The sequence below is a fragment of the Ictalurus furcatus genome, chromosome 20, assembly GCF_023375685.1.
Source record: "Ictalurus furcatus strain D&B chromosome 20, Billie_1.0, whole genome shotgun sequence".
NCBI classification, from domain to species: Eukaryota; Metazoa; Chordata; class Actinopteri; order Siluriformes; family Ictaluridae; genus Ictalurus; species Ictalurus furcatus.
The window spans coordinates 9,573,196-9,600,671 of NC_071274.1; the positions used below are offsets into that span (position 1 = coordinate 9,573,196).

Below are 27,476 nucleotides of genomic sequence, written 5' to 3' on the forward strand. Positions count from 1 at the left end.
CCAGAGAACTGGTAGGTTACTCAGAATTGAAGCTCTTGGTTCCACATGAGGTGTTGTTACTCCTACTTGAACAGAAAACCTCACACCTTTCCATCCAATGGTGGCTGCATCATAACACTATACTACTAGACATGCCGAATATCACTATAAAACGATGTACTGTCCTTAACCCTGCTACTCTTCTTCCAACAGAGGGAGACGGGGAACCACATGATTGTGTTATACTGACTAACGCACTCTGCTCTCCTAGAGTCGACCTGAAAGATGTGCTATTGGAAAACTCAGATCTGATCCTCTTTGTGGACGGGTCTGCGTCATGTGACCCAGAACCAGGTAAAAATCGAGTAGACTATGCAGTACTGACCGCACACGTGACGGTCTGTCAGGAAGTCTCCCCTCAAACCTTTCAGCACAAGCAGCTGAACTGTATGCCCTCATAGAGGCATGAAGACATGCTGAGGGACAGTCAGTAAATATCTACACAGACAGTAGATATGCCCTTGAGGTAGTACATGATTTGGGGACAATTTGGATACAAGGAACTTCCTGACGAGTTCAGGAACACACACAGCCCACCACAAACTAGTCTCTGAGCTGCTAGTTTTGTCCTACTCCACAAAACTATTGCAGTATGCAAATGTGATGCACACACTAACAAATTAGACCATGTTTTCCTAGAAAAGGCTGTGTGGCGCAACGCAGGCTGCACAGTTGTTGACTGAGTTTGGCAATGCCCCCAGGGCTGTCCTTGTCTTCAAAGTTGACACATGGCAGGGACCATGCATCAAAAAGGGGGGAAGGATAGCTGTGATAAAGCATTGGTTTCTCTAATTACTCTAAAAAAAAAAATAATACAGTGTTTACACTGTTTGCGCAACTCATAACGTGGGTTGAGGTTTGAAGGTAGAGAAGGCCATGTCCCTACGTCCAAACAGGACTCAGATGCGGTAGTGATAATGATAATCTCCAGTGATAATGGCACACTGTTTGTGAGCCATGCCCTTAAGTAGGTGGGTGAATATTTGCGTATTGACTTAAAGCAGCACTGTGCATATCATACGGCCAGTGGTGGGGGTGTCCAAATGCCACACCAATGTCCTGTATAATGCAACTATGGACTTCTGTACCGCTAATAACTCCTTTTGATTCCACGCCTAGCACGTTGTGGGCTTGTGGTAGCCATGCTTATCATACCTTGTCAAAGATATGGCAAGGCTGCTGCTATCCAGTCACTGCGGTCCCTAGTTTCACCATGCTAACTCGGCAAGACAGAAACATGACTCACCTGCGGCGCAGACGCTCATTGAACACAGAAATGCCCACGTGGTATCAAGGCTATCATCTGTGGGACCCGTCGATGAGACCAATTGCGTCCACAGGGTGGTCTTTGCTCCCCGGAGGGGGAACAGCCGCTTTATTCAATAAATTGAACGGAATGGCATGGCAAGTATTGACCCTGGCTAACGAAACTGAGGAAGCTTTGGAAGCTATAAACGCTGAGTTGGTCTCACTGAGAACTGGCGTAATTCAACATAGATTGGCCCTGGATACTCTATTGACAGAAAAGGGCGGTGTGTGTAAACAATTAGATACCTTGTGTTGCTTTTACCAGTCTGGGAATTAGATTCTCCCAGCACCACTGACGATTGACAACCCGTTGACATCCATTTCACGTCTATTGTAAATATGCATTTGACCATGACGACTCATTTCACCCTAAAATAAGCTTGCTTGACGACAGGATACTTTATATCCACAAAAACAGCCTTAGCGCCTTCATTGTGTCTGTATTATGATGTATTCAGTTGAACCGTGAAAGGATTCTGAAGTTCTGATGTATTCACAGCATAGTAATTTCTCTGTTAATCTTAGTTATCATATTTTGTAATGATAAAAATGGGGGAAATGTGAGGGAAATTACTCATTTTTACTTTGTAATAGTTTTGTTCTTGTTCTATTTCATTCTCATCAGAGGATAACGCCTAAGAAGGCCATGTCAAGTCACTGAGATCAATACAGAATGTTTATCTGCTTACAGAGAAACATTTTCTTCTGTTCAAGGCTCATCTAAACATCCTCCAAGATCCTAAAACAAAGCCTGTTTGAACTGCCTCAAACTGTTTCTTATCGGTACACAGAATTATGTCATGCTCTGCGTTCCATATATATAGTAGTGGTTTAGTACAAGAGCTTCAGAGCACTCTCATTATTCTATCCTGCTTTATTCTATCCTATATTAACCATCTTTCTGTAATAAACCTTTTTACCTTCAGAGGATGAGTCTGTGAGTGCTGTCTAATTTCCACGATATCACTTTTGTGAGATACTGTATATTTGGAAGACACTTTTTTCCATCACCAAAACCAATTATACACCTGCAGAACATAAGGAAGAGTTGCATGGAATACTTTTATGATATATTTCTGTCCTTTTTGAAGCTTGAAAGGTAGTTACAATCCACTGCCATTGTATGAACAGGAAAGAGCTGCATTTGTGTTTTACAGACGAAAGAAAGTCCTACAGGTTTAGAACAACTTGAGTAATTGACAATTTTAATTTTTGTGCGAACTATTTCCTTAAAGTTTTCTGAAGTTCACCAAAAACAGAACATTTGTTAAATTACAAATAACAAACCTTCACAGTCGAGGAGATAGTCTGACCAAAAGCAAAGTGTCTTGGATTTTTTTTTGCCTCTGGTTACTACCTGCTGCCCTGAGTTCTGCTTTGAAGAGGTTTTCCAAATCAGTCACTGTCAACAACTTCTCAGTGTGGCAGAAGAAAGAACCCAAAACACTAGGATGCAGCTGAAGTGCTGTCAAAAACTGTCAAGGTGGCAAGTCCATCTTTAAATCTATCAAAGCAGTCAGAGTTTGGGTTGTTTTATTCACAGGCTTGTAGAAAATGTAATATTTATATTTATATGAACAGTAAGTCATTTAGTGAAATAAAGCAATAATGACTATGTTTACATGGACAGCAATTATCTAATTATTGACCTTATTCTGAATAAACAAACATAGATGGATTAACGGCACACGTCATTACATCCTCACGCCACACCATCTGACGTTCCCTCCAGAATTTCACACAACATACAGTTAGTCTTTATTATGGTACCTTATAAAGTTTTGGGTGTTTCGTAAAATTTTTTATTTTACGGGAGCTTCAAGTGCAGTTAATTGTCATGCTATACGTGCAAATAAACGACTGCTTTAAGCCGTGGGATGCATCCGAAACCGCGTACTTACCTACTGTACTATATATAGTACAATTGTATGTTTCTCCTCAATGCTCTTCACATGTTAAACACCCAGCAGTTTGAAGCAGGGTGCTGTTTTTCAAAATCAGTTCTTGTAGTGACTCCAAATTAGTTGCATTCTGAATCTGAAAAGAACATTAACATTGTTTAGGTCCAAGCTATACATATACGAAAATGAAAATTTCAGCATAATTAATTAAATACTTAAAATCAGGAATGTCTAACACTTGCAGCTGACAATTTCTAGGGTCATAAATATTTTCTAGGGTCATGAATATTCAAGTAACCTTCCTACTAATTACCTAAATTATGTCCATTACCATACCTCTTGCAACACTTTCACAATACCCTCATCTGTGACATCTTTTAAAGTGGCTTTAAAAGAGGGCTGGTCTACAATGTGGTTCACCAGGTCTTTTGAAAGATAATGGGGCCCTGGTCCTCCATGCACTATTGACACAGCAATCATTTTTCCTGCCAAGAACTACTCATCCTCCCTAACAGCTGTCATAGAAAGTAAAGCCACACACTAACATGAACATGTTCATTACAGATATTTTTCATTAACTGGTTCTGCTTTAAATAAACAACCAACATTACAAATTAAATACATACCAACTGAATTTTATACCAGGTAGCGACTATTGGGAGGTCTATCAAAAATTGGCCGATTGTGCAGGCAGCTCATCAGCAAAGTGAAAAATTCCCGTCTTGGTCCACCTGTATCAAGACCCTCTTCAAACGTGGCAGCATCATCAGAGAACTTCACAAACATGTCACTGACTTCCGAGTATGAGACACGTTTAAATCCTCTGACTGCCCCATCCCACACACTGGATCTTATTCTGTTGAATCTGCTGGCACATTTCGATCGATGGCAAGGGCCAGATTTGAAATAATGTCAGGAGCTCTTAAACTGCTTTTTTCCCTAGAAAGTGTAAACAGTGAATTTTAATTGATGTAATCAGTATTTGTAGATTTTATACAGTGGGGGAAATAAGTATTGAACATGTCGACATTTTTTCAGTAAATATTTTCAATGAGGTTATTCACACGAAATTTTCATCAGTATTAGCTCAAGAAATCCACAAATATAAAACATTAAAGTCCATAAATAAAGTTATCTGTAATAAAGTGGAAAGACCCGGGGGAAAAAAGTATTGAACATGCTAAGAAAAAGCAGTTCTCCAAGGCAAGGTATGGCAAGGAACCAGCTGAAATGGGTAAGTAGTTAGAAAGTAATTATACCTCCTTTCTGTGCAAATTAATATCAGCTGGGTTAGTAAATTGATGGTCTATAAAAAGGCCTTTCAATACCAAGGTGTCACAAGAAAAATCTCATGATGGGTTAAGGCAAAGAGCTCTCCCAAGACCTTCACAACCTTAATGTTGCAAAACATACTGTTGGAATTGGATAGACATATTTCAAAACTTCTGAATCCACCAGGAAGCACCATTTGGGCCACTATCCGTAAGTGGAAGCAACATCACTCCGTCATCATCCGGCCACGCACAGGAGCTCCTCGCAAGATTTCTGAACAGGGAGTCAGAAGAATAGTCAGAAGAGTAGCCCAAGAGTCAAGGACCACTCAGAAAGAGCTCCAGAAACACTTGGAGGCAGCAGCTACCATCGTCACAGAGAAAACAATAGGCAATGCACTCTATTGCCATGGCCTCTATGCATGCTCACCCTGCAAGATTCCATTACTAAAGAAAAGGCATGTCGACGCTCGTTTAAAGTTTGCTAGAACTCATTGTTGTATGACAAGCCTATGAAATACTGGGAGAGTATAGTCTGGTCAGATGAGAGTAAAGTTGACATTTTGGCTGTCATACTACACACCATGTTTGGAGAAGAAATGGCACTGACATCACCCTAAAAACACTATAGCAACAGTGAAGTTTGGAGGTGGAAGCATCATGGTGTGGGGCTGTTTTTCATCGCATGGTACTGCCAGACTTCTTATAATTGAAGGAACAATGAGTGGAGCCCTTTACCAGGAGATTCTTTAGAAGAATCTGCTGCCATCCACCAGGATGATGAAGACGAGACGTGGGTGAACCTTCCAGCAGGACAACGATCCAAAGCATACAGCAAAGGAAACTCTCAATTTGTTTCAGAGAAAAAAAAAATCTGTGTTAGAATGGCCCAGTCAATCACCTGACTTGAATCCAATTGAACAAGATTTAAAGACGATATGTTTAGAAGAATGGGCCAAAGTCACACCTGAATACTGTGGCCGATTAATCTCTTCATACAGGAAGCATCTTGAAGCTGTCATTACAAACAAAGGCTTCTTCACTAAGTATTAAATAAGTTTCAGTTAGCGTGTTCAATACTTTTTTACTGTCATTCCTCTTTATTACACATAACTTCATTTATGGACTTTAATGTTTGGATTTCTTTATATTTCCATATTTCTTGAGTTAATACCAAAGTCTGGTGAAAATTTCACGTGAAAAATCTATATTTTCAAAAAAAAATTCAGTAAATATATTTACTAAAAAAAATGTTGATGTGTTCAATATTTATTTCATCCACTGTATTTTGCAAGCAACATAATTTTGTAGCTTATTCTATTGGTTCTGGGAGGTCAAAATCTGAAAACAGAAACCAAGAGTTTATCAAGAGCTGTAATTATATATAGAACTTTATTCTACAGCTAGATGTGCATTAAACTACAACCCCAATTAAAAAAAAAAAAGGTGGGACACTGTGTAAAATGTAAATAAGAACAGAATGCAATGATTTGCAAATGTCATAAACCCATATATTATTCACAATATAACATAGAAAACAAGACTTAATTTCTGTTTGGTTGAAAGCAGGTTTATAATCACTTCTCTTTGAAAATGTGGTGAAATGCTGCAAAGGCCTGTCAAACATGTTCGCAATCATGCGAATGCGAAAATAAAGTGAACTCCCAAATGCACGTTATAAGCAACCCAAACTCGTGGGTGGCAACCATGTTCTACCTGTAACGTCCGTTGATAGGGTTTAATGGGTTTCTGTCGTGTCTCTTTTAAAACATCGAGATTTTTTCCACATGAACTGCAGAAATTGGGCAGAACACAATATTTTAAACCAAAGTAGGGACAAAACAGACATACACACACGAATTGACTTCCCAGTACTACAACATTGTAGCCCTGCAACATTGTTGTACTTCCTGTGTATCTTGATTGACAGGTGTGTCGTCCAATCAGCGGTAAGTAATCCATTCCCAAAATGTACCTACCTTTCCCGTTTTTTTTTTCTGATTTGTTCATTTGTTTTCTGAATTGTTAATTTGTTTTGCACTTCACAGCCACCATAAAAATGGTTTTCTCAGGTCGCTACTGTTTTAGTACATGAAGTCACGTTAAGCGTTTAAACCTAAATTTTCTAATTAAGCGTTTTAGAATGTCCCCATGAACTCTTGTCTGCGAAAAAACAGCATGTTGTAACTGTCGAGGGTTTACACCCGAGTGAAATAAATTTTATAGGACTGGCGAACTATCCGAGACCAGCTCATTCGTTTTGTATTACTTCGTCTAAAGTGAAAGGAGGCATGTTTGAAATCATTACTATCATTGCAGGTGCACGTTTTAGTTAGTTGGCGTACTACTTATGCGAGAAGAAGAGTTATTCTCACATCATTCATGCTCTCCAAGCGTTAAAAGCGCGTCTTCTATCATCGCTCCACTCTCGGATGCGCACCTGACGCCATGCCGCAGTGACAGTGTCTCTGTGACGTCCTCGAAAGTTATTGCATCTCGCACACTCGAAACTGTTTCAATCTCTCTAAAATCAATGCTCCACCATACCACTGTAACGTTACACAAATATTTGAAATAGCTTACACAAAGGAGACTTAGAAAGTTGACTCAGAGATCCCCCCGGAAGGGGGGGGGGGGGGACTAACCTGTCCTTAAACACCGAAAGAAAAGCTGGAAGTGACCTTTAGGTACTATAGAGGAGTAACCAGTGCGCGAGCTTTACAATGAAGGCAGCATCCTGTCAGCTTCAGAGTGTGCGCGCGCGCCTTTTCACAGAACGCGCACTAACGTTTGTCCAGTTGGTTTGAGCACTTTTGTCTCTAAAAACTGCAAAACGCCACGCCAGGAATTTGAGCGATAGCAGAGACTTTGTACTTGGATGTGAAGTAACTGTTTCTCTTGTTATTTTGACGGCTCGAGCGGACCGAGAGCAGCAGGATGCGCTCGAGCTGAGGTGGTCGGAGACTTCAAGCCAAGCTTCAAGACCTGAAACTGAGAGGATACATTTCCCCAGACTATCCTACAGTCTTAGATTTGATAACAAACCGTTGCACGTTGGGTTGTATTCCACGTTTTGAGGATGTACGTGGCGTTGCTGTTTGTGTCTGTAGTGGGATTGTCTACATTTGCTGTTTTAGCCCAAATCGGTGAGTTGGCTTTTGTTGCGTGTATGTATAGAAGGGGTGGTGTTTTTTGTTATAAGTTGTGCGAATTGTGTTTCATACACTTGGACTACACCTTCTTATTACTATTTTGCTGCATTCTCCTTGACGTTTCTATTTCTGGATTGCGTGTGTGTGCAAAGAAGATTTGCGTGCGTGCCTCTGCATCAGTGCTATTTTGGTTGTTTCTTTCACCGCCCCAGACGCTGTCATTGTTAAGGTCATGGAACACAAGGCCAAATCCCAATTGTCTTTTGATGTCGCTTTGTGGTAACAGCAGCCAAAGTTCTTCAAAACGGTCGTGCTGCCCCAATAATCTATATGCGTTATGCATCTGTCCAATTAGCATCCCCTCTGAGAATTTAAGGGATCTTGGTCTGTTTTATACGTCAGCAGTCTGCCCTTAATTGATGTGAATAGTGACATTTCAGCCCAGTGTTCCTGTCTGAACTTATCTCCATTATTCTTATCTCCGTGTTCGAACTACAGATGGCACGTGCGGCGGTAATATTACAATCACAAGTGCTGGGTACGTGACGTCACCGGGCTATCCGTTGGGGTACCCGCTCTCGCAGCAGTGCGTCTGGCTCATCAGTGCCCCCGACCACCACCAACGGATCCTCATCAACTTCAACCCACACTTCGACCTAGAGAACCGCGAGTGCAAGTGAGTGTTTCACACCAACCCACTCCCACACCAGCTCCAAAATATTCAGATGATACTTACACTCCATTTACACATATCTGGATCAAACATCTAGGCATGGCTAGATTAATTAATTTATAGGCTATAAAAAATAAATAAATTTATAGGCTATGAAAAAAATTGAGACTGGTGGCTTAGCTGAAATCTCTGATTAACCTAGAGCACAGTGTCATGGAGCTGATTAAAACTTAGTGGTGATAAAATCCTAGCTTATTGATGAGGGAGGGTGTGACACACACATTTTCTAACTAACACTATTAAACTCACTTGCAGTGGTGTGCACACTGTTATAAGCAAGACTAGAGTCCCCCCTCCCCCCATAGTGAATGTCCTTACTCCTTAGAGAGAAAGACATTGTGTTTATGCACGCGTGTGTGTGTGCACAAACTTGTAAGAACATTCTACTCATCGTTCTTCCAATTGTATTTCATTGAAAAATTCAGCAACTAGCATGTAAAAATGTCGGTCATACTGCACAATATAAACAAAGGAGCATGCTTTCCTATTGACTGGGGATGATGCATTACACTAGGGAGTCTAATCTTTGTTAGCTTGGCCAGTCATCTCTTCTCTGATGCCTGGAGTTCATCAGGATGCACACAGTAGGAGTGTGTCTCATAGGGCCTGGAAATATGGAACAATTAATTGTCAGCCTCAGATTTTAAAGCCACAGCCTGTCCTTTTTCAGTCTGGCTCTGTTTATACAATATCCTGTTGCATATAAACTTTAAATGTCATCTTGGCATTTGATGGTAGATACCAAAAGACCACAACACTAAACAAAACCCTTCAATTATAACTCCATTTCAATACAGACAAAGCAATTTAGAGACATATAAACAGGATAGGAGCTAGGAAAGTAATTATGCCTTTAAAAAGTTTATTTTAGATAAAGCAGCAGGGTCCTCCCTATTGTTTGCCTTAAGGGCATTGTATTCCTTGTGTAAAAATAACTGTAGAGGAACATTATTAAGTAATGATTGATTATTAATTACAACTATTATACCTTTAAGTTAAGGAGGTTAAAATTTTAACATGAGCACACACTGGAACTTAATAACAGGCCAAAAGAGCAGTCAAATGACATATAAGCCAATCAACATCTTGACTGAATGACAGCTGCATTGGTGTTTTGAACTCACCAAGGTTTTCTTTGGAAACCTTGCCCCCTTCCCCTCATGTCGTATAAACAATCTCTTGTCTTGACTTGCTTATCCCCTGCAGTCCTTTCTATCAAGATAAAATGCTTTGAGTTCATTACTGTGAAATAAAACCTATCAATGTGTTCTACTTAGATAATCGAATAAGTATACAACATACATCTGTTTTTAACATCAAATTTCTTTTAGGGATAATGCACAAAACTTTCCGCAAGAAATTGTTTAAAATATTTTGTATTTTATATTAGTATTTTGGCTGAAAGAGAAAAATGACTGAAAATGTTGTCTGAAATTATTTGATTATGTGATTAGTGTTTTTTTTTTTTTACTGTATATTGTGCTTTGTAGTAATTTTTTTTATGCAGAAATGTTTAATTTAATTTTTTTTTAAAGTAACAGAATATTAAATATCTTTTTGTAACAGTTTAAAGAAAGAATTTAATCTCTGTGAAAAAATTTGAAAAAAAAAAGACTGAATAATAATAATAATTAAAGTGTCTAGTTTTGGGGTGGCAAAGCTGAGTTATAGTGGTCTTTCAACCTAGAGAGGAGTAACTATGACTACACTTACATGGACAGCAATAATCTAATTATTGACCTTATTCTGAATAAGACAATACTGTGATTAAGTTGTTTACATGAGTTGCTTTTAGAATATTCCTTTCATGTTTTACATGTTATAGAACGTAGATCAATTAACAGCACATGTCATTACGTCCCCACGCCACGCCATCCAACGTTCCCTCCAGAATTTCACGTATCAACATACAGTTGGTCTTCGTTATGGTACCGTATACAGTTTTGAGTGTTTCATTTTTAATTTTACGAAAGCTTCAAGTGCAGTTAATTATTTGTCATGCTATATATGCAAATAGATGACTGCGTGAAGCCACAGGCTGCATCCGAAACCGCATACTTACCTACTATATAGCATATAGAAATACGTGTGTCTCGCCTACTATATTCAATTCAATTTTATTTGTATAGCGCTTTTTACAACAGACATTGTCTCAAAGCAGCTTTACAGAAATATATAAGCACAGTATACAGATATTAAAAGTGTGAATTTATCCCAATTGAGCAACCCGGTGGCGACGGTGGCAAGGAAAAACTCCCTAAGATGTAAGAGGAAGAAACCTTGAGAGGAACCAGACTCAGAAGGGAACCCATCCTCATCTGGGTAACAACAGATAGTGTGAAAAAGTTAATTATGGTTTTATATGAAGTCTGTTTGGCCTTAGAAGCAGCCGTAGTCCCAACAATGTGGAATTGGAGTAGATGAGAGCTCCATCCAGAGGTAGGACATCCGAAAAGGATCAGGCAGGTCCGGAGAGCTGAAAGGATCAGGATCTCTAGTATCTCCATAAAATCGTGTGTGGCTCGACATAAGGAGAGAGGTAGAGAAATGATTATTAGGACGGTACTTAGCGGAACAGAAAGTCTAGTCATGGTAAGCCTGAGTAAACAAATACGTTTTAAGCCTAGACTTAAACACTGAGACTGAGACTGTGTCTGACTCCCGAACACTAATTGGAAGACTGTTCCATAACTATGGGGCTCTATAAGAGAAAGCTCTTGCCCCTGCTGTAGCCTTTGCTATTTGAGGTACTGTCAAATACGGTAGCCTGCATCTTTTGATCTAAGTAGGCGTGGCGGATCATAGAAAACCAAAAGGTCGTTTAGATACTGTGGCGCGAGACCATTTAGTACTTTATAGGTTAATAATAGTATTTTATAATCAATGCGAGTTTTCACTGGGAGCCATTGCAGTGTGGATAAGATCGGGGTGATGTGGTTGTATCTTCTGGTTCTAGTGAGGACTCTAGCAGCTGCATTCTGGACTAACTGGAGTTTGTTTATGCACCTACTGGAACATCCGGACAGTAAGGCATTACAGTAATCTAGTCTAGAGGTGACGAAAGCATGAACTAATATTTCTGTATCATGTAGTGACAATATATCTTATCTTATCTTAGAAATATTTCTGAGATGAAAGAAGGCTATCCTAGTAATATTATCTACATGAGCATCAAATGATAGACTGGAGTCAATAATTATTCCAAGGTCTTTTACTGCTGTACATGATGAAACAGAAAGGCTATCCAGAGTTACTATGTGATCAGAAAGCTAGTTACACGTTTTCCTAATACAAGTACTTCTGTCTTATCAGAGTTAAGTAAGAGGAAGTTAGTTAGCATCCAACGTCTAATGTCCTTTACACATTCCTCAACTTTATTAAGTGGCTGTCTGTCCTCTGGCTTCGCTGAAACATACAACTGTGTATCATCAGCATAACAGTGGAAGCTAATTCCATGTTTACGAATAATTTGACCTAGAGGTAGAATATATAAAGTAAAAAGCAGTGTGCCTAAAACAGAACCATGTGGAACACCAAAATTAATCTCGGTATGCATGGAGAAGTCTCCATTTACAGCTAACGATAACAATCGGTCAAATAAGACCTGAGCCGGGAGAGGACTGTTTCCTTAATGCCAACAACATTTTCTGATCTATCAAGGAGAATAATATGATCTATAGTACCAAAAGCTGCACTAAGGTCAAGTAACACAAGCAGTGAGACACAACCCTAATCAGAGGCCAGTAGTAGGTCGTTTACTACTTTAACTAACGCTGTCTCTGTGCTATGATGAGGTCTAAATCCTGACTGATACATTTCATGAATGTTATTCCTATGTAAGTATGAGCATAACTGCTGTGCTACAACCTTTTCTAAGATCTTGGAGACGAAGGGGAGATTTGATATAGGTCTATAGCTGGACAGTTGAGAGGGGTCAAGGTCAGGTTTTTTAAGCAGGGGTTTAATAACTGCTAATTTAAATGATTTAGGTACATAGAAAGTGCTAAGGGAAGAATTCATTATATTTAAAAGCGGTTCAATTACTCCAGGACAAATCTGTTTAAAGAAACATTTAGGTACAGGATCTAGTATGCAAGTTGATGAATTCGCTGAAGAGATTAATGTAGCTAGTTCGGTCTCTCTAAGGGGAGTAAAACATTCTAAACATAGATCTGATATTGCTATATTATCATCTATAGGGTTAGTTATAATAATTTCTGGTTTTAATTTAATAGCCTGAATTTCACATCTAATATTTTCAATCTTACCAATGAATATATAGCAGGTAAGTACGCGGTGTCGGACGCAGCTATGCTCTCTTGTTTGCCGTCAAATGGTTGAGCACTGCCGTGTGTGTACGCATCCTGTCGCAAAATGCGGTGAAAACTCCCACACGACGTTAATAGTGTGATTAAGGTGTGTACATGTCTGTAATGCACGTCGATAATGCGACTAAAACAGGAATACTCCACATGTCTTAATTCGATTTGTGTTTACTTCAAGTATGACTTTAGTCGGATTAAGGTAATCAAAAATTGCTGTTTACATGGTAGATTCTTAATCAGAGTATTGTCTTAATCTGGTTAATATTGGATTATTGTTGTCCATGTAAATGTACTGAATGTCGACCATGCAGGAACTATGCTTCAGTTCACACATACTGGGTCACATTCAGGTCATAGAATTTTGTCCAGCATAGAATAAGGGTGACAGGAAATGCCTCCTGTTTTAAAGATTGATGTTTTCACAGCACTTTTATTGTGATTTATACAGGATAAAAACTTTGTTTCTCAGTGTTGATGAGTGAAAGCTGCAAAGTGTTTTTGGTTCACATGAAAATTAATGATAAAAAATATTAGTTCAGTGACTTCATAATGAATTTGAAGGATGGGTGTATTCTACTCTGTGTGTGTATGTGTGTGTATGTGTGTGTGTGTGTGTGTGTGTGTGTGTAGGTATGACTTTTTGGAAGTGTATGACGGGAACAGTGACAAGGCAGGTCTGGTAGGGAAGTACTGTGGTAAGATTGCTCCATCCCCAATCACCTCCAGTGGAAATGTACTGCTGATCAAATTCACTTCTGACTACGAGACCACTGGTGCTGGCTTCAGCATCCGCTATGAAGTGCACAGAGCAGGTCTGACACACACACACACAAACAAAAAAACACAGATATTGTGAGTGTGTGTGTGTTTAACACCTGGATATCTTCTAGTACACATGCTCACACATGCTGAGAACTCACCTCAAAGTTATGTGGTAACCACATGACATAATATTTGCTATAAAATACTTGTCAGTGGCTATCTGTCCCTGTAATTTGACCTGAAACCCCTGCAGTTATCCGGTTTACCACAGTTACATATGTACACAATATGGCAATAATTGTAGACATGACATAATAACCTCCACTCTTTAGGGAAGGCATTCTACCAGAGGCCTAGGGTCCAGTCATTGTTCTAGTTCATCCCAAAGATGTTTATTGGGGTTGAGGTCAGGGCTCTGTGCAGGCCACTCAAGTTCTTCCACTCCAACCTTGGCAAACGATGTCTTCAGTGACCTCGATTTGTGCACAGGGGCACTGTCATTCTGGAACATGTTTGGGCCCCTTAGTTCCAGTGAAGGGCAATTGTAATGCTACAGCATAGAAAGACATCCTATACAGTTGTGTGCTTCCAACTTTGTGGCAATAGTTTGGGGAAGGCCCACCTATAGGTGTGATAGTTAGGTGTCCACATACGTTAAGCCATATAGTGTGGGTTTGTTTTCGACCAAATATATTTTGAATGTTATGAATTCAAATGCTCTTTAATTTTCATTATTATAAATTTAATGGCTTCTAAAATTCAGACTTTTTTTTATTCAAATCTTTGTCATTTTTCCTGACATACCTTCAAAAGTAAAATCTGCTTGTGAATTTGTGTTTTATATTTAAGACATCTTTAGGTAAATATATAACTGAGATTATAAGAACATTCTGTTTCACCCCTCCTAAATACAAGGGACAGTGTTCACTGCCTGACTTCACTAATGCTCTTGTGGCTGAATGGGCAGCAATCCTCACATTCATGTTCCAAAATCTACTGGAAAGCCTTCCCAAAAGACTGGATGCTGTTATAGTAGCAATGCAAGGACCAACTTTGAAATGAGATATGGACATATGGGCATGATTGTCAGGTGTCCACATACTTTTGGCCATTTTGTATTTATTTTGAATTAACCTACTTGCAGTTCTAATTTGTTTAATTTCAGTGTCCAGATATTCACATTTAAACATAAACATAAATAAATAAATAAATCAAGTATCTACATATTCATTTTTTTCTGTTTACAAATTCGGTAATTCAGTTTTCAGATATTCAGAACCCATTATTCAGAATGCTTATTTCAGTGCTCAGATTCAACCAGTCAAATTCAGGTTGAAAAAATTAATATGAAAAATTCAAGTTTAAGATGTTGGGCCACCCAGGGGTATGCAAAGGCAATCGAGCATCAAGCATGTTGTACATTTTCATTCTCTGCTGCCAAATTCCATCAAATTCTACTCCCTCTCACATTTGTATCACTATATCAAAAGAACACTGCAAAGGCAATTGTGGACTGAATCAGATTTAAAAAGGAGATTCACTCTTTTCATGATCATTTGTTCTTGAAAGGGAACCTGCAGTGGAAGTGTGAGGAAATAAGTGAATTATAACATGGCACACCTGATGCCTTTCTTTGCATTTTTTATACCTTATGAGAGGCAGTTACAGACAAAATTCAAACTTCCTTGCTCACACACACACACCATCATACTCTCACACACACTCTCCCTAAAGTACAGCCATACTTTTTCATACAAAATAACAAATAACTTGCACACACTGTCAAACCTCTTTAACATACAGTACATTCATACTTGTCATACTTTGTCTCACACACCATCAAACCTCTAACCTTTTATAGTGTGTGAGATAGACTTTGGGTGTGTATGAGAGACTTTGTGTGTGTGTGTGCAAGGGACTTTTACAGTGTGTGAGATAGATTTTGCGTATGTGAGAGAGAGACTTCGGATGTGTGTGAGAGAGACTTTCAGTGTGCTTGCACCGAAGTCTCTCTCTCACACACTATAAAAGTCTCTTGCACACACACACAAAGTCTCTCATACACACCCAAAGTCTATCTCAAACATTATCAAAGGTTAGAGGTTTGATGCTGTGTGAGACAAAGTATGACAAGTATGAATGTACTGTATGGTTTTGAGTGTGTGTGAGAAAGAGAGACATTGATAGTGCATTAGTGCGAGAGAGACTTTGAATGTGTGAGAGGTTGATGTTCACAGTTTCTGATTGGCTTAGAGACTCCAGCGCAATTTTCCCTCCTTTATTGGGCACTCAATCCTCAGAGAAATATGGGATGCCAAGAAGCAGCAAAATGAGCCCAAGCAATTAATTAAACCATGAAATCTGTATTCTGAACAATATTTTTAATTCACCAGTGAACAATATGTCAAACTCTCTCCATCTGCAGTAGGAGTGTAACTGAATACAAATACATTATTCATATAGAGCAGATAAAGTGTCCTGAACAAATACAAATACATATCCGGACTGTACATGTATGTCTCCAAAATCCTCCAAAACCAACAAAAGGACAAAACGAAAACTTACCAGGTAGGATGCCAAGAGACCTACAACAAAATGAAAGGAGCTGTATGGATATCTAACCACTTTATTGATATACTGGTCACTCCAGTGTCACTGGTCACTCCCTGCATGTGACAACAATCTCAGAGGGCAGTGGTGGCTTAGCGGTTAAGGCTCTGGGTTACTGATCAGAATGTCAGGGGTTCAAGCTCCAGCACTGCCAAGCTGCCACTGTTAGGCCCTTGAGCAGGGCCCTTAACCCTCTCTTCTCCAGGGGCGCCGTATCATGGCTGACCCTGCACTCTGACCCCAGCTTCCTCATAGGCTGGGGTATGCGAAGAAAACAATTTCACTGTGCTCGACTGTATATGTGACCAATAAAGACTCATTATCATTATTCTTCATTTATGGGGTAGGGTGGCTTGACAGAAGCCATTTCTCACAACAAAAAAAAAACATTCAAGCCTGTCTAAATCACCCCTAACCATGTGGGGTAGAAAATTTTGGGCATAATTCTACAAGACATGTTTGATGCAAAAACAAGACATCAAAGCTGGGGAGCAGAGATGAGGCTGGGACAGGCCGTGAGGGTGGAACAAGGCTCCACAGTCAGAGTGAGTATGGCATGGGAGGCCGTCTCATCGGCGTCAGGTGTGTGTGTGGCATGGGAAGCCATCTCGTTGGCCTCAGGTGTGAGCATGGCATGGGAGGCTGTCTCATCAGCCTCAGGCATGAGCATGGTGTGGGAGGCTATCTCTTTGGCCTCAGGGCAGACATGAGCCGGACTTGGGAGGCTGCACCATAGGCTTTAGCAGAATACCCAGTGTCAACGACAGTAAATTACTTTTTATGTCCAACATGAATTCAATCACCATCAGATGGAGGTGTAATTGTCCAGTGACAGTGGAAAAAAGTCCTGTAAGGCAGGGGGCATTTTATATTAAATGCCACAAAGAAGAACAAACTTTACAATGCAGAGTCTGTGTAGCAGGGACACATGACAGTGATGACAAACTTAAGACAAACTTATGTTTATATCCAAAATGCTACATCGTCTGCAAGTGGTTGGGGAAACTGGTGCGAGTTGCTTAAAAGGTTTAGTTTAATTCATGTTTATTGTCATTATATGCTGTATTTGTGTGATGCACTCTGTGCAAATTGTGTATATATCTGAACAATCTCGTATAGGATGTGATTGGGTGAGTTCATTTACCCATCAGATGGAAAGCACTTTAGTTTAATGGTGTTCATTACTGATGCTCCGATCAGGATTTTTACCAATCTTTTTTTATTTAAACTTTAATCAGGAGGTCTGTCATAAACAGTTAAATGTAAGCTCTCTGCTCATGGTCACTGTTAATTGAATTAAAATAATAGCAATGAGATACTGTTGGTTAATTGATAAATAAACGAGCATAAAATATTTATTTTTAAATATCTTAAAAACAATAGATCCATATTAGGAAAAAGGCTAATAGCTTTCTAAGGAAATAGCTTACTAAGCTTAATGTCAAATTGATATTAAATGCAACCCATAGTAATTAAACATTATTTCTAATTTTATTTATATTTAATGAAGTTATTGTAATATGTATTTTTTTATATTAAATGATTTATTTATAACTAAGCACATTTTCTGTCTTTACATTGTAGTATATTTTTAAATTAATTTTAGTATTTATTTTTGTTTGTTTATCAGTTTTAGATTGGTTCCCTAGTACAGTGTCCATGTCTGCTGATAATATTGTGTTTTGGGGGGATTAAATCAAAACATGGAAACTGGAGATATCTTTTCTAGTGATATCTGGCAACCATGAGTTTAAATGAAGTGAATTAGAGTTGGTGAAGGAGAGCAGCAGTGTACTGTATGTCTACAACAGTTGCCACTCTTGATAATGTTTGGTGAGGAATTATTCAATAGAGAAGTTTGAATTAAACCAACCTTGTAGCGTTAGCATTATTATTCATTTACTCCGTGTGAAGCCACTGTGTCTACACGAGCAGGTGCAAGTTCAGGTCATTTTCCGGCATCAATAAAAGATGTCGGTTTGTGAGATCGGGAAGTTGAAGTAGATGATGTACAGAGTTACTTGTCATTATAATGCCTTCTTTGCAGTATTTCCACACTCGTTTGGTTGACTGAGAAGATGAAAAGCAGTGTGAAAGTAACTGTTGCTCGGTGTAGATGCATTTTGGAGTTGTAGATTTTATCCCGATTGTATTATACAACTCCGGACAGGTCACTCGCACCGGTGCAAATAAATATTTATTCACAGTCACACAAAATACTTTTCAGTCACAAATGTGAGTGAAATGTTCGCACTGTAGAGCCCTGAGTTTATCTGCAAAGTTTTAGGGATGAGATATTTAGGTATATAGGATATAAAGATATATAGGGATGCACCGATACCAGTACTCAGGTGTCAGCCCGATACTGTGCTCCTGTACTCGTACTTGTAAAACTACCCCGATACAACTGCACCGATACCACTTTATGACAATATGACATAGCCTAACCTCTCATCAGTTGAGCAGATAATCGGAAGAGGAGCAATGTCAGCAATTTGGAGATTTTTTAAGATAAGTGATGATGATAAAAGTAGAGCAGACTGCAAACTATGCTCTGCTAAACTGTCAAGAGTAGGGGTAAAAATAGCTCATTTAACACAAGCAATTTGATTAGATATCTAAAGAACAAACATAACACCGAGTGCAAAGAGTTTGCTAATGCTAGTGTAAGAGGGGTTAAGGAGAACTCGCGAAGGTCCAATCTCTAAACAGATTCGAATAATGCAGGCATACACACGTAGAAATAAAGCTTTTACTAACTTTATTGCCAGAACTACATTTCCTCATGGATCACTGACATGAACTTTTTCACGCTCTCCCCTTGCGCATGTCCCCCTACCCCAATATGAACTCAGTACGTCACTCGCACAAGCGCAACAGCACTACTTCTCATACTCAACACAATTATACTGAAATATAAATGACTCATAACATAAATTTGTCTAATCACACATAACCATTTAAAATAAAATAAAGCATTTAAAACTCTTATACAAAATATAAAACAGAAACAACTTTGCAGCAAATGCTGGAGAAGCGAGAGAAAATGTCCAGAGACAACCCACGGGCAGTAAAAATAACAGAAGCTCTTACCCAGTTCATTGCTCTTGATGACCAACCATTGTCAGTTGTAGATAATACAGGATTTCGTTGTCTTCTTGGTGTACTTGAGCCGAATTATGAGATTCCCAGCCGTAACCACATTACAGATACCGCATTACCAAAGCTGCATGACTTGGTGAAAAAGCACATCAGGAACCTGTTGCAGGACATTTCGGCCTTCACCTTCACCACAGATATTTGGACTAGCAGAGTCAGCCCAATGTCTCTTATAAGTTTAACAGCACAGTGGATTGATGAGGATTTTACTCCCCAGAGAGTCGTTTTACAAGCAATGCAGTTTAGGGGTTCGCACACTGGCCAAGCCATAGCAGGTGCATTTGATGACATGCTTCAGACATGGGGCATTCCGAAAAGTGTGGAGTACTCATATCGGTACTTGGTATCGGCAAGTACCCAAATGTAAGTACTTGTACTTGGTCTGGAAAAAAAGTGGTATCGGTGCATCCCTATATATATATATATATATATATATATATATATATATATATATATATATATATATATACACACATACATATATATTAGGGCTGCACAATTAATCGAATATCAATCGCGATTACGATTTTGACTGCCCACGATTAAATGAACATGATCGATTGCGATATTGCCGTTTAGAGTTTGTCCTCCGTTCATAGAAAACGCCGCTGTTTTCTCCACTCAAATCAAGCGCTTCCTACACTTACAGCAAATCACCTTAGAGCGGCGCAGGGATGACGTCATTTTGTAGCACCAAAACTTGGAAACGAGTTAGCATTTTAGCGCTCGAGCTGCTAGCTTCGCTTTGGAAATCATGGCACTACAGAGGTTGTCGGGGACATTAAACGTCATCACGCCGAACAGGAAAAAACTGCAGATAAACTCACGGCTCTACAGTGCGATCATTTCACTCACATTTGTGACTGAAAAGTACTTTGTGCGACTGTGAATAAATATTTATTTGTACCGGTGCAAGTGACCTGTTCAGAGTCGTATAATACAATCGGGATAAAAACTACAGGAGGTCCAAAATACATCTTCACCGAGCAACAGTTACTTTCACACTGCTTTTTATCTCCTCAGTCAACCAAACAAGTGTGTAAATACTGCAGAGAAGCCATTATGATGACAAGAAAATATCTAATAGTGTAGCTTTAAATATATTTAAGAGGAGCAGACTTCAAACACTGAACATTGAGGTTTATTGTATTTGTTTACAAGGTGGAACAGGTTAACAGTTGTTTTTAGCATGCAGTCTGTAAAATTAACTGAAAATATTACATTTAGTTTATCAGAAGGTAAATTAATTTGTCATGGCTCACACTATGTTCCTAAATTCTGTCATAATTGACAAGCTCAAGTTTTCTCATGCTACTTGTGTGTTATATGGCACATTATCGTTACCTTCTTTAAAAAAATAAATAAATAACAACCAAACTTCAACCGTGCTGCTAAATGTTTGTAATTTTGTAATTGTAAAGAAATTATCATAGAGCCCTGAAACTGGTTCTCACAATTCCCCCCCCCCCCCTTATTTTTTATAAAAAAATAAGGTAATTTTGAATTTCATGGCCGCAACACATCTAAACAAAATTTGTTACTAAAACAAAAAGTGTTACTAAAAAGAAACAGCAGGAGGAACATTTGCAACTAATTACAACTAATTAATTGGTAACAGGTAAGTAACATGATTGGATATAAAAAGCGTATCTTAGAGAGCAAGAGTCTCTCAGAAATAAAGCTGGGATGGAATCTGGGTGGAAGCACATGTTGCTCTAAAACCTGTATATAACTTTCAGCATTGATGGTGCCTTTACAGATGTGAAATCTGCCCATTCCATAGGCACTTATGCCATCAGAGATGCAGTCTTTTGAACTGAGCGCTGATAAAAAGCTGGATGGTCCCTCTCCTCTTTAGTTCTCTTTAGTTTAGAGAACGTGGCATCCATGGTTTCCAAAAAGAATTTCAAATTTCGATTTGTCTGACCACAGAACAGTTTTCCACTTTGCCTCAGTCCATTTTAAATTAGCTTTGGCCCAGAGAAGACATTTCTGGATCATGTTCACATATGGCTTTTTCTTTGCATGATACAGCTTTAACCAGCATTTGTGAACTGCACAGCGCACTGTGTTCACAGACAATGAGTTCTGGAGGTGTTTCTGAGTCCATGTAGTCCAAGTTGCCTAAGGCAGTGGTTTTCAAAGTGGGGGCCACCAAGGGGTGCCCGGGGGCCCTCAACAATTTGGTGTGAAAAATAAATAAATACATGATTTTCTCTTTCTCACTCTGACAACCACACACACAATCAATTACTAATGTAATGTAAAGATGTAAGATATGATTATTAATAAAAAAGGGGGATATATTCAGAAGTCTGTATTTTTAATGTGTTTTAAAGACATCTTGCAGAAGGGGGGCCTCGGTCAAATGTTAATGCCATTTGGGGGGCCCTGCCCTGGAAAAGTTTGGGAACCCCTGGCCTAAGGGACCGTCTGGTCATTCCACCCACAGTTAAAACATCGATATTGCCCATGCATTAATTAAAATGACATAAGTTTTAACATGCAACAGTCATTTAAAAACACACACCTGACTTATTACATATGAGATTTTGCCAATACCTCCCTTTATACAAATGCAGTACTCTGGATTATATTCTGGATTAAAATTATTTATTTATTTATTTATTTATTAAAAATCACTATAATTCACCTAAATGTTTTTTCACATTCCACAAGTTGTAGTAGGTTCCTAATGTCCAGACTGATGTACTACAGGTGAGATTTTGCCAATACCTCCCTTTATACAAATATAGTACTCAATTATTTTAATAGGTCAGGCATCTCATTGTGAGCCTGTTACAGCCTTTAGAATGTAAAATGTGTGTTTTTAAATGACTTCTGTATTTTCATAGTTATAAGTCATTTTAATTAATGCGTGGACAATGTCAAAGTTTTAACTCAGTGGGTGGAATTCCCAGATGGTCCCTTAGGTAACTTGTGCTGTGATACCTTGTCAGAACATTCTCAGGTGTAAATATGTAGCTCTAATATATGTTGGCATTTTTGAGTAAAAGTTTTATGTCCGTATATAATAATTGAATATTATTCAAACTAATGTTGGTATTGATATCTGTGAAGGACTGTTGCCTCTATAGAACAAGGACAAGTGAATATAAAATCTTTAATTTTCAATATTAAAACAAAATTAATTAATGAACGAGTCATCATTTGTATTTTGTTTTTCAATTTTGAAACCAAAAACAAATGAACGCAACATACACGGTGTCATATCAAATCAAATTAGTGACTACAATTCTCATCCTGCATTGCGGCCTACAAACATGGCTGTCATGGACCGCAATTCCCAGAACCCACCTTCATTCTAATCACGCACAACTGCATCCAATTTACACTCACAATCACACCACACATAAGAGACTGTTCAAACACTTAGTCTTTGCGAAGTATTACACTCAGTTGCATAGTCTTTGTCGTTATTTGCCTTGCATCATGTTTGCTTTTCTGGTTCTTGACTTTGTTTACTCTGTTGACCTCGATTCTCTGCCTTGCCTAGTTTAGCCTGTTTGCCTGATCGTTTGACCCTTGCCTGCCTATGTACATCAATTTCTGCCTGATCCTTTGGACTTCTTGTTGTTTGATTAAACTGCCATACCTGCACTTGCTTCTGTCTCAGCCTCTGTGGCACACGGACCCCGTTCTCAGAGGAAAAATAATATCCTATGCATCATATAAGAAAAAGAAAAATACTGAAAATGAGTTAGAACAAAAGATTCGGGAATTAGAGTATTTAACGGCAGACAACCCTACAGAATGCACAGAAACAGAAAACTCAAACTGGAATATAATGACCTCATAAATGAAAAAACCCTATTCCTAATACAAAGACATGAAAACTGAATATAATAACAAATCTGGAAAATTCCTAGCAAACCTCATAAAAGAAATAAAGAAAAAGCAACAATCTCTACTATCAAGAACTCAGCAGAAAAGACCATACATCATCAATGATTTACATCATCAATAAAGATTAGTGAGCCTGTTTCAGAAGCAGCCATGCAAACCCAAGCCATGACACTACCCCCATGAGCAGATCATGATCAGATCCTTTCTTTCTCCACACTTTGGCCTTTCTGTCACTTTGGTAGAGGTTAATGTTGGTTCCAGAACTTTACATTTACATTTATTCATTTAGCAGATGCTTTTATCCAAAGCAACTTACAAATGAGAAAATACAAGCAAAGCGATATATCAAGCAAAGAACAATACAAGTAGTGCTACCATACAAGATCCGTTAATTAAGTTCCAGAAGAAGCAAAGTGCGCAGAGTAGAGGTGTAAGTGCAACTTTCTTTTTTTATGGGTTGGTTAGGTGTTCACGGAAGAGGTGGGTCTTTAGCTGTTTTTTGAAGATGGTGAGAGATTCTGCGGGCCGGATTGAGGTTGGAAATTCATTCCACCACCGAGGAACAGTTAGTTTGAATGTTCTTGAGAGGGACCTTGAGCCACGCTAAGTAGGTACTACTAATCGTCGGTCGCTAACTTTTGTAGCTCATCTCTGTATTTCTTTGCAAATTCCAATGTGGCTTTCTGATTCTTACTGCTGATGAGTGGTTTGAATCTTGGGGTATGGCCCCTATATTTCTGCTCTCAAAGTCTTCTTCAAACAGTGGATTGTGATACCTTCACCCCTGCCCTGTGGAGGTTGTTGGTGATGTCACTGTCTGTTGTTTTTGGGTTTTCTTCACACGTCTCATAATATGTCTCACAATCAGCTGTTTTCCTTGGCTGACCGATTCTGTGTCTGTTGCTCAACACACCAGTGGTTTCTTTCTTTTTCAGAGCTTTCCTTGCTTTTTCCCCCATACACAGCTCTTTTATCTGATATTTTAACAACATATTTAGTCTTCACAGGTGAACCCAAAGGCTACAAACACGAGTAGATGCTATTTATTGTTTAAACACTCAAACAGGACACACCTGGCTAAAATGAAACACCTGTCTGTCACATGTTTCAATATTTTTGCTTGCCTACAAATTGGTTGGTATGATAAAATGTGCTATGTTCCATGTCCTTTAACACATCTACATATAAATACCAGAAAATAAAAGCTGAAATTCTAAACTCTCTTCTCATATTCATCTTTTGATCTCAAACCGAAATGTCTTCAGTCTACAGCAAAACAAATGAATTGTCCTTGCTGTTCCAGGAGTTTGAGAGGGGACTGTATAAACTGATTCAGAGTTGTGGAAAGGTTGTTTTCAATATTTATTGTGTTGTGTTGGCTTTAAGGCCGAGGGCTATTGTGTTATGAAATACTTTGCAATATCAAGGGTTTTTGGTAAAGATTTAGTTCACCCTCTTTGTTTTTCAGTCTGTTGCATAGTCTCTGTGTGCATGCAAGTTGGTTAAGTAGGCTTTTTGAATCCATATATGCCCGTATGATTACTATGCTTTGCACAGAGTACGCTGCCCCTGCATCAAACCATTTTTCACAGACCATGCACTTACATCAGCCTTTATGATCACTGCACTAGCAGAACCAAACAAAACTACTTAACTTTGAATGCATATACACCAACCGTACCGACTGGGAAACACGGGAGGTGAACAATAGGGTGAAATAAGTAAACTAACAAAACACTTGATATTGCAAAATATTTCATAACACAATAGCTGTATGACTGAAAACCCAACACAAACAAGAAACATTCAAAACACATAATGCTCAAAATTAAGGCAGTTCCTCATACCCATATGCAAATTGAATTCAAAAGCCATGCCCCACACCAGTAGTATAGCATGAACTGTATGCATTTAAACTTCACACGACTTGACACGATTTCAACTTTATACAAATGTATTATTTTCAACTTTGCTTCTAATCATATGCAAAGAAAACAGACAAAATTCATAATAATATTTACTGAACTGCTGAATAATTTCAGTGTGTATATCATTCAGCTTGCTTTGACACAAATGCATATGCTCAGCTCACTATCAGAGAGGGAGAGTATAAAAACCACAAATAGTGTCACATAACGGGAGGCAAGTTGGATGCAAGTGCAGATTTAGTTGTAATAAAGGACAAAACAAAACACCAAATATCAACTATGAACTCGTGATACACCGTTAAGGCACATAATCATGTCATAAACACAGCCATGGAAACAAGGAGCACACATAAAGACAAACAACGCAAGACAATCAGTATGTTTACATGGACAACAATAATCCGACACTAACCTGGTTAAGACAATACTCTGATTAAGAAACTACCATGTAAACAGCGATTATTGATTACCTTAATCAGAGTAAAGTCATACTCGAAGTAAACACTAATCGAATTAAGACATGTGGAGTATTCCTATTTTAATCGCATTATCGACATGCATTATAGACATGTACTCACCTTAATTACACTATTAACGTCATGCTGGAGTGTTCACCGCATTTTGCAACAAGATACACATACGGCAGTGATCAACCGTTTGACAGCAAACAGGAGAGCACAGCTGCGTCTGAAACCTCATCCTTACCTCCTATATGGTAGGTGAAATACACATATTTAGGCTACTATATAGTAGGTAAGTACACGGTTTCGGATGCAGCCCAATGGCTTCAAGCAGTTGTCTAATATCAGGTATAGCATGACAAATAATTAACTGCACATGAAGCTTCCATAAAATTAAAAACGAAACACCCAAAACTGTATATGGTACCATAACAAAGACGGACGGCGTGGCTTGGGTACGTAATGGCGTGTGCCATTAATCAATCTATGTTCTATAACATGTAAAACAGGAACATTAAAGGAATATTCTAAAAGCAACTCATGTAAACACCTTAATCACAATATTGTCTTATTCAGAATAAGGTCAATAATTAGATTATTGCTGTCCATGTAAACATACAGTACCTTTACATGGACAACAATAATCCAATATTAACCAGATTAAGACAATACTCTGATTAAGAAACTACCATGTAAACAGCAATTTTTAATTACCTTAATCCGATTAAGGTCATACTCGAAGTAAACACAAATCGAATTAACACGTGTGGAGTACTCCTGTTTTAGTCGCATTATCGACATGCATTACAGACATGTAAACACCTTAATCACACTATTAACACCATGTGAGAGTTTTCACCGCATTTTGCGACAGGATACGATCACGCACGGCAGTGCTCAACCGTTTTACGGCAAAAAAGAGAGCACGACTGCATCCAAAACCGCGCACTTGCCTACTATAGGCCTGTAGTAGGAAAAATACATGTATCTCGGCTACTATATAGACGGTAAGTACGCGGTTTGGGATGCAGCCCACGGCTTCAAGCAGTTGTCTATTTGCATGTACAGCATGACAAATAATTAACCGCACTTGAAGCGTTTGTAAAAAAATTTAATAAAACCACCTAAAACTGTATACGGTACCATAACGAAGATGAACTGTATGTTGAGACGTGAAATTCTGGAGGGACGTCGGACGACGTGGTGTGGTGACGTAATGATGTGTGCTGTTAATTGAACTATGTTCTATAACATGTAAAATGGGAACATGAGAGGAGTATTTTAAAAGCGACTCATGTAAACACCTTAATCACATTATTGCCTTACTCAGAGTAAGGTCAATAATTAGATTACTGTTGTCCATGTAAACGTAGTCATAGTCAGTGAGTGCTGCACAAACCATGACTAAAATGTTAATAACCCAAAATGTGAATCAGGTGTAACCAGTCATGTGGCACGATCATGTGTGTAGTAGTGGTTGCTGGGAATTATAGTCCAAGGCTAGTTCCAGCATATCCATGACAAATAGGCATCAGGTGTGCCACATTATAATTTGCTCATTCTCCCACACTCCCCTGCAGACATAATAGTCAAAAGACTGTTTTCTTTTTGTGATCAGATTCACATCCATGATTGCCTTTGCAGTGTTCTGTTGATATAGTGATATAGGAGTGCACTCCTAAGAAAGGAAGGCATTTGAGGACAACACCACATTCCACAAACGATTGCCTTTGCCTACCCCTGGGTAGTCCAGATGTTAAACTTGGATTTTTTTTTTTTGTATAGAATTTTGTAGTTCCTTTCAATACATGAATTTGACTGGTTACATATGAGGACTGAAATGAGCAATCTAGATACAGGTTTTGAGTGTCTAAAAACTGAATGATGTCTGAATTTGAATTTGTGTACACTGTAAATATATTTGAATATATAATGTGATTTTTTTTTTTTTTTTGAAAAC

At 38.6% G+C, this 27,476-nt stretch overlaps 1 protein-coding gene across 3 annotated transcripts in view; it reads left to right on the forward strand.

The window, feature by feature from the left end:
• The first annotated feature begins 7,196 nt into the window (after positions 1 to 7,196).
• The window catches only part of LOC128623995 (neuropilin-1a-like), a 113,152-nt gene continuing 92,872 nt past the window's right edge, over positions 7,197 to 27,476 (forward strand). Inside the window, exons 1-3 of one of the 3 annotated variants that reach the window (XR_008388698.1) lie at positions 7,197 to 7,665; positions 8,170 to 8,347; positions 13,360 to 13,541. Coding sequence is in view for 2 of the 3 variants with exons in the window: in XM_053651246.1 (XP_053507221.1) it covers positions 7,599 to 7,665; positions 8,170 to 8,347; positions 13,360 to 13,541 (427 nt within the window). In the remaining variant the exon portion in view is untranslated. The remainder of the gene's footprint in view (positions 7,666 to 8,169; positions 8,348 to 13,359; positions 13,542 to 27,476) is intronic. The other 2 variants (XM_053651246.1, XM_053651245.1) reach the window with 2 other exon arrangements.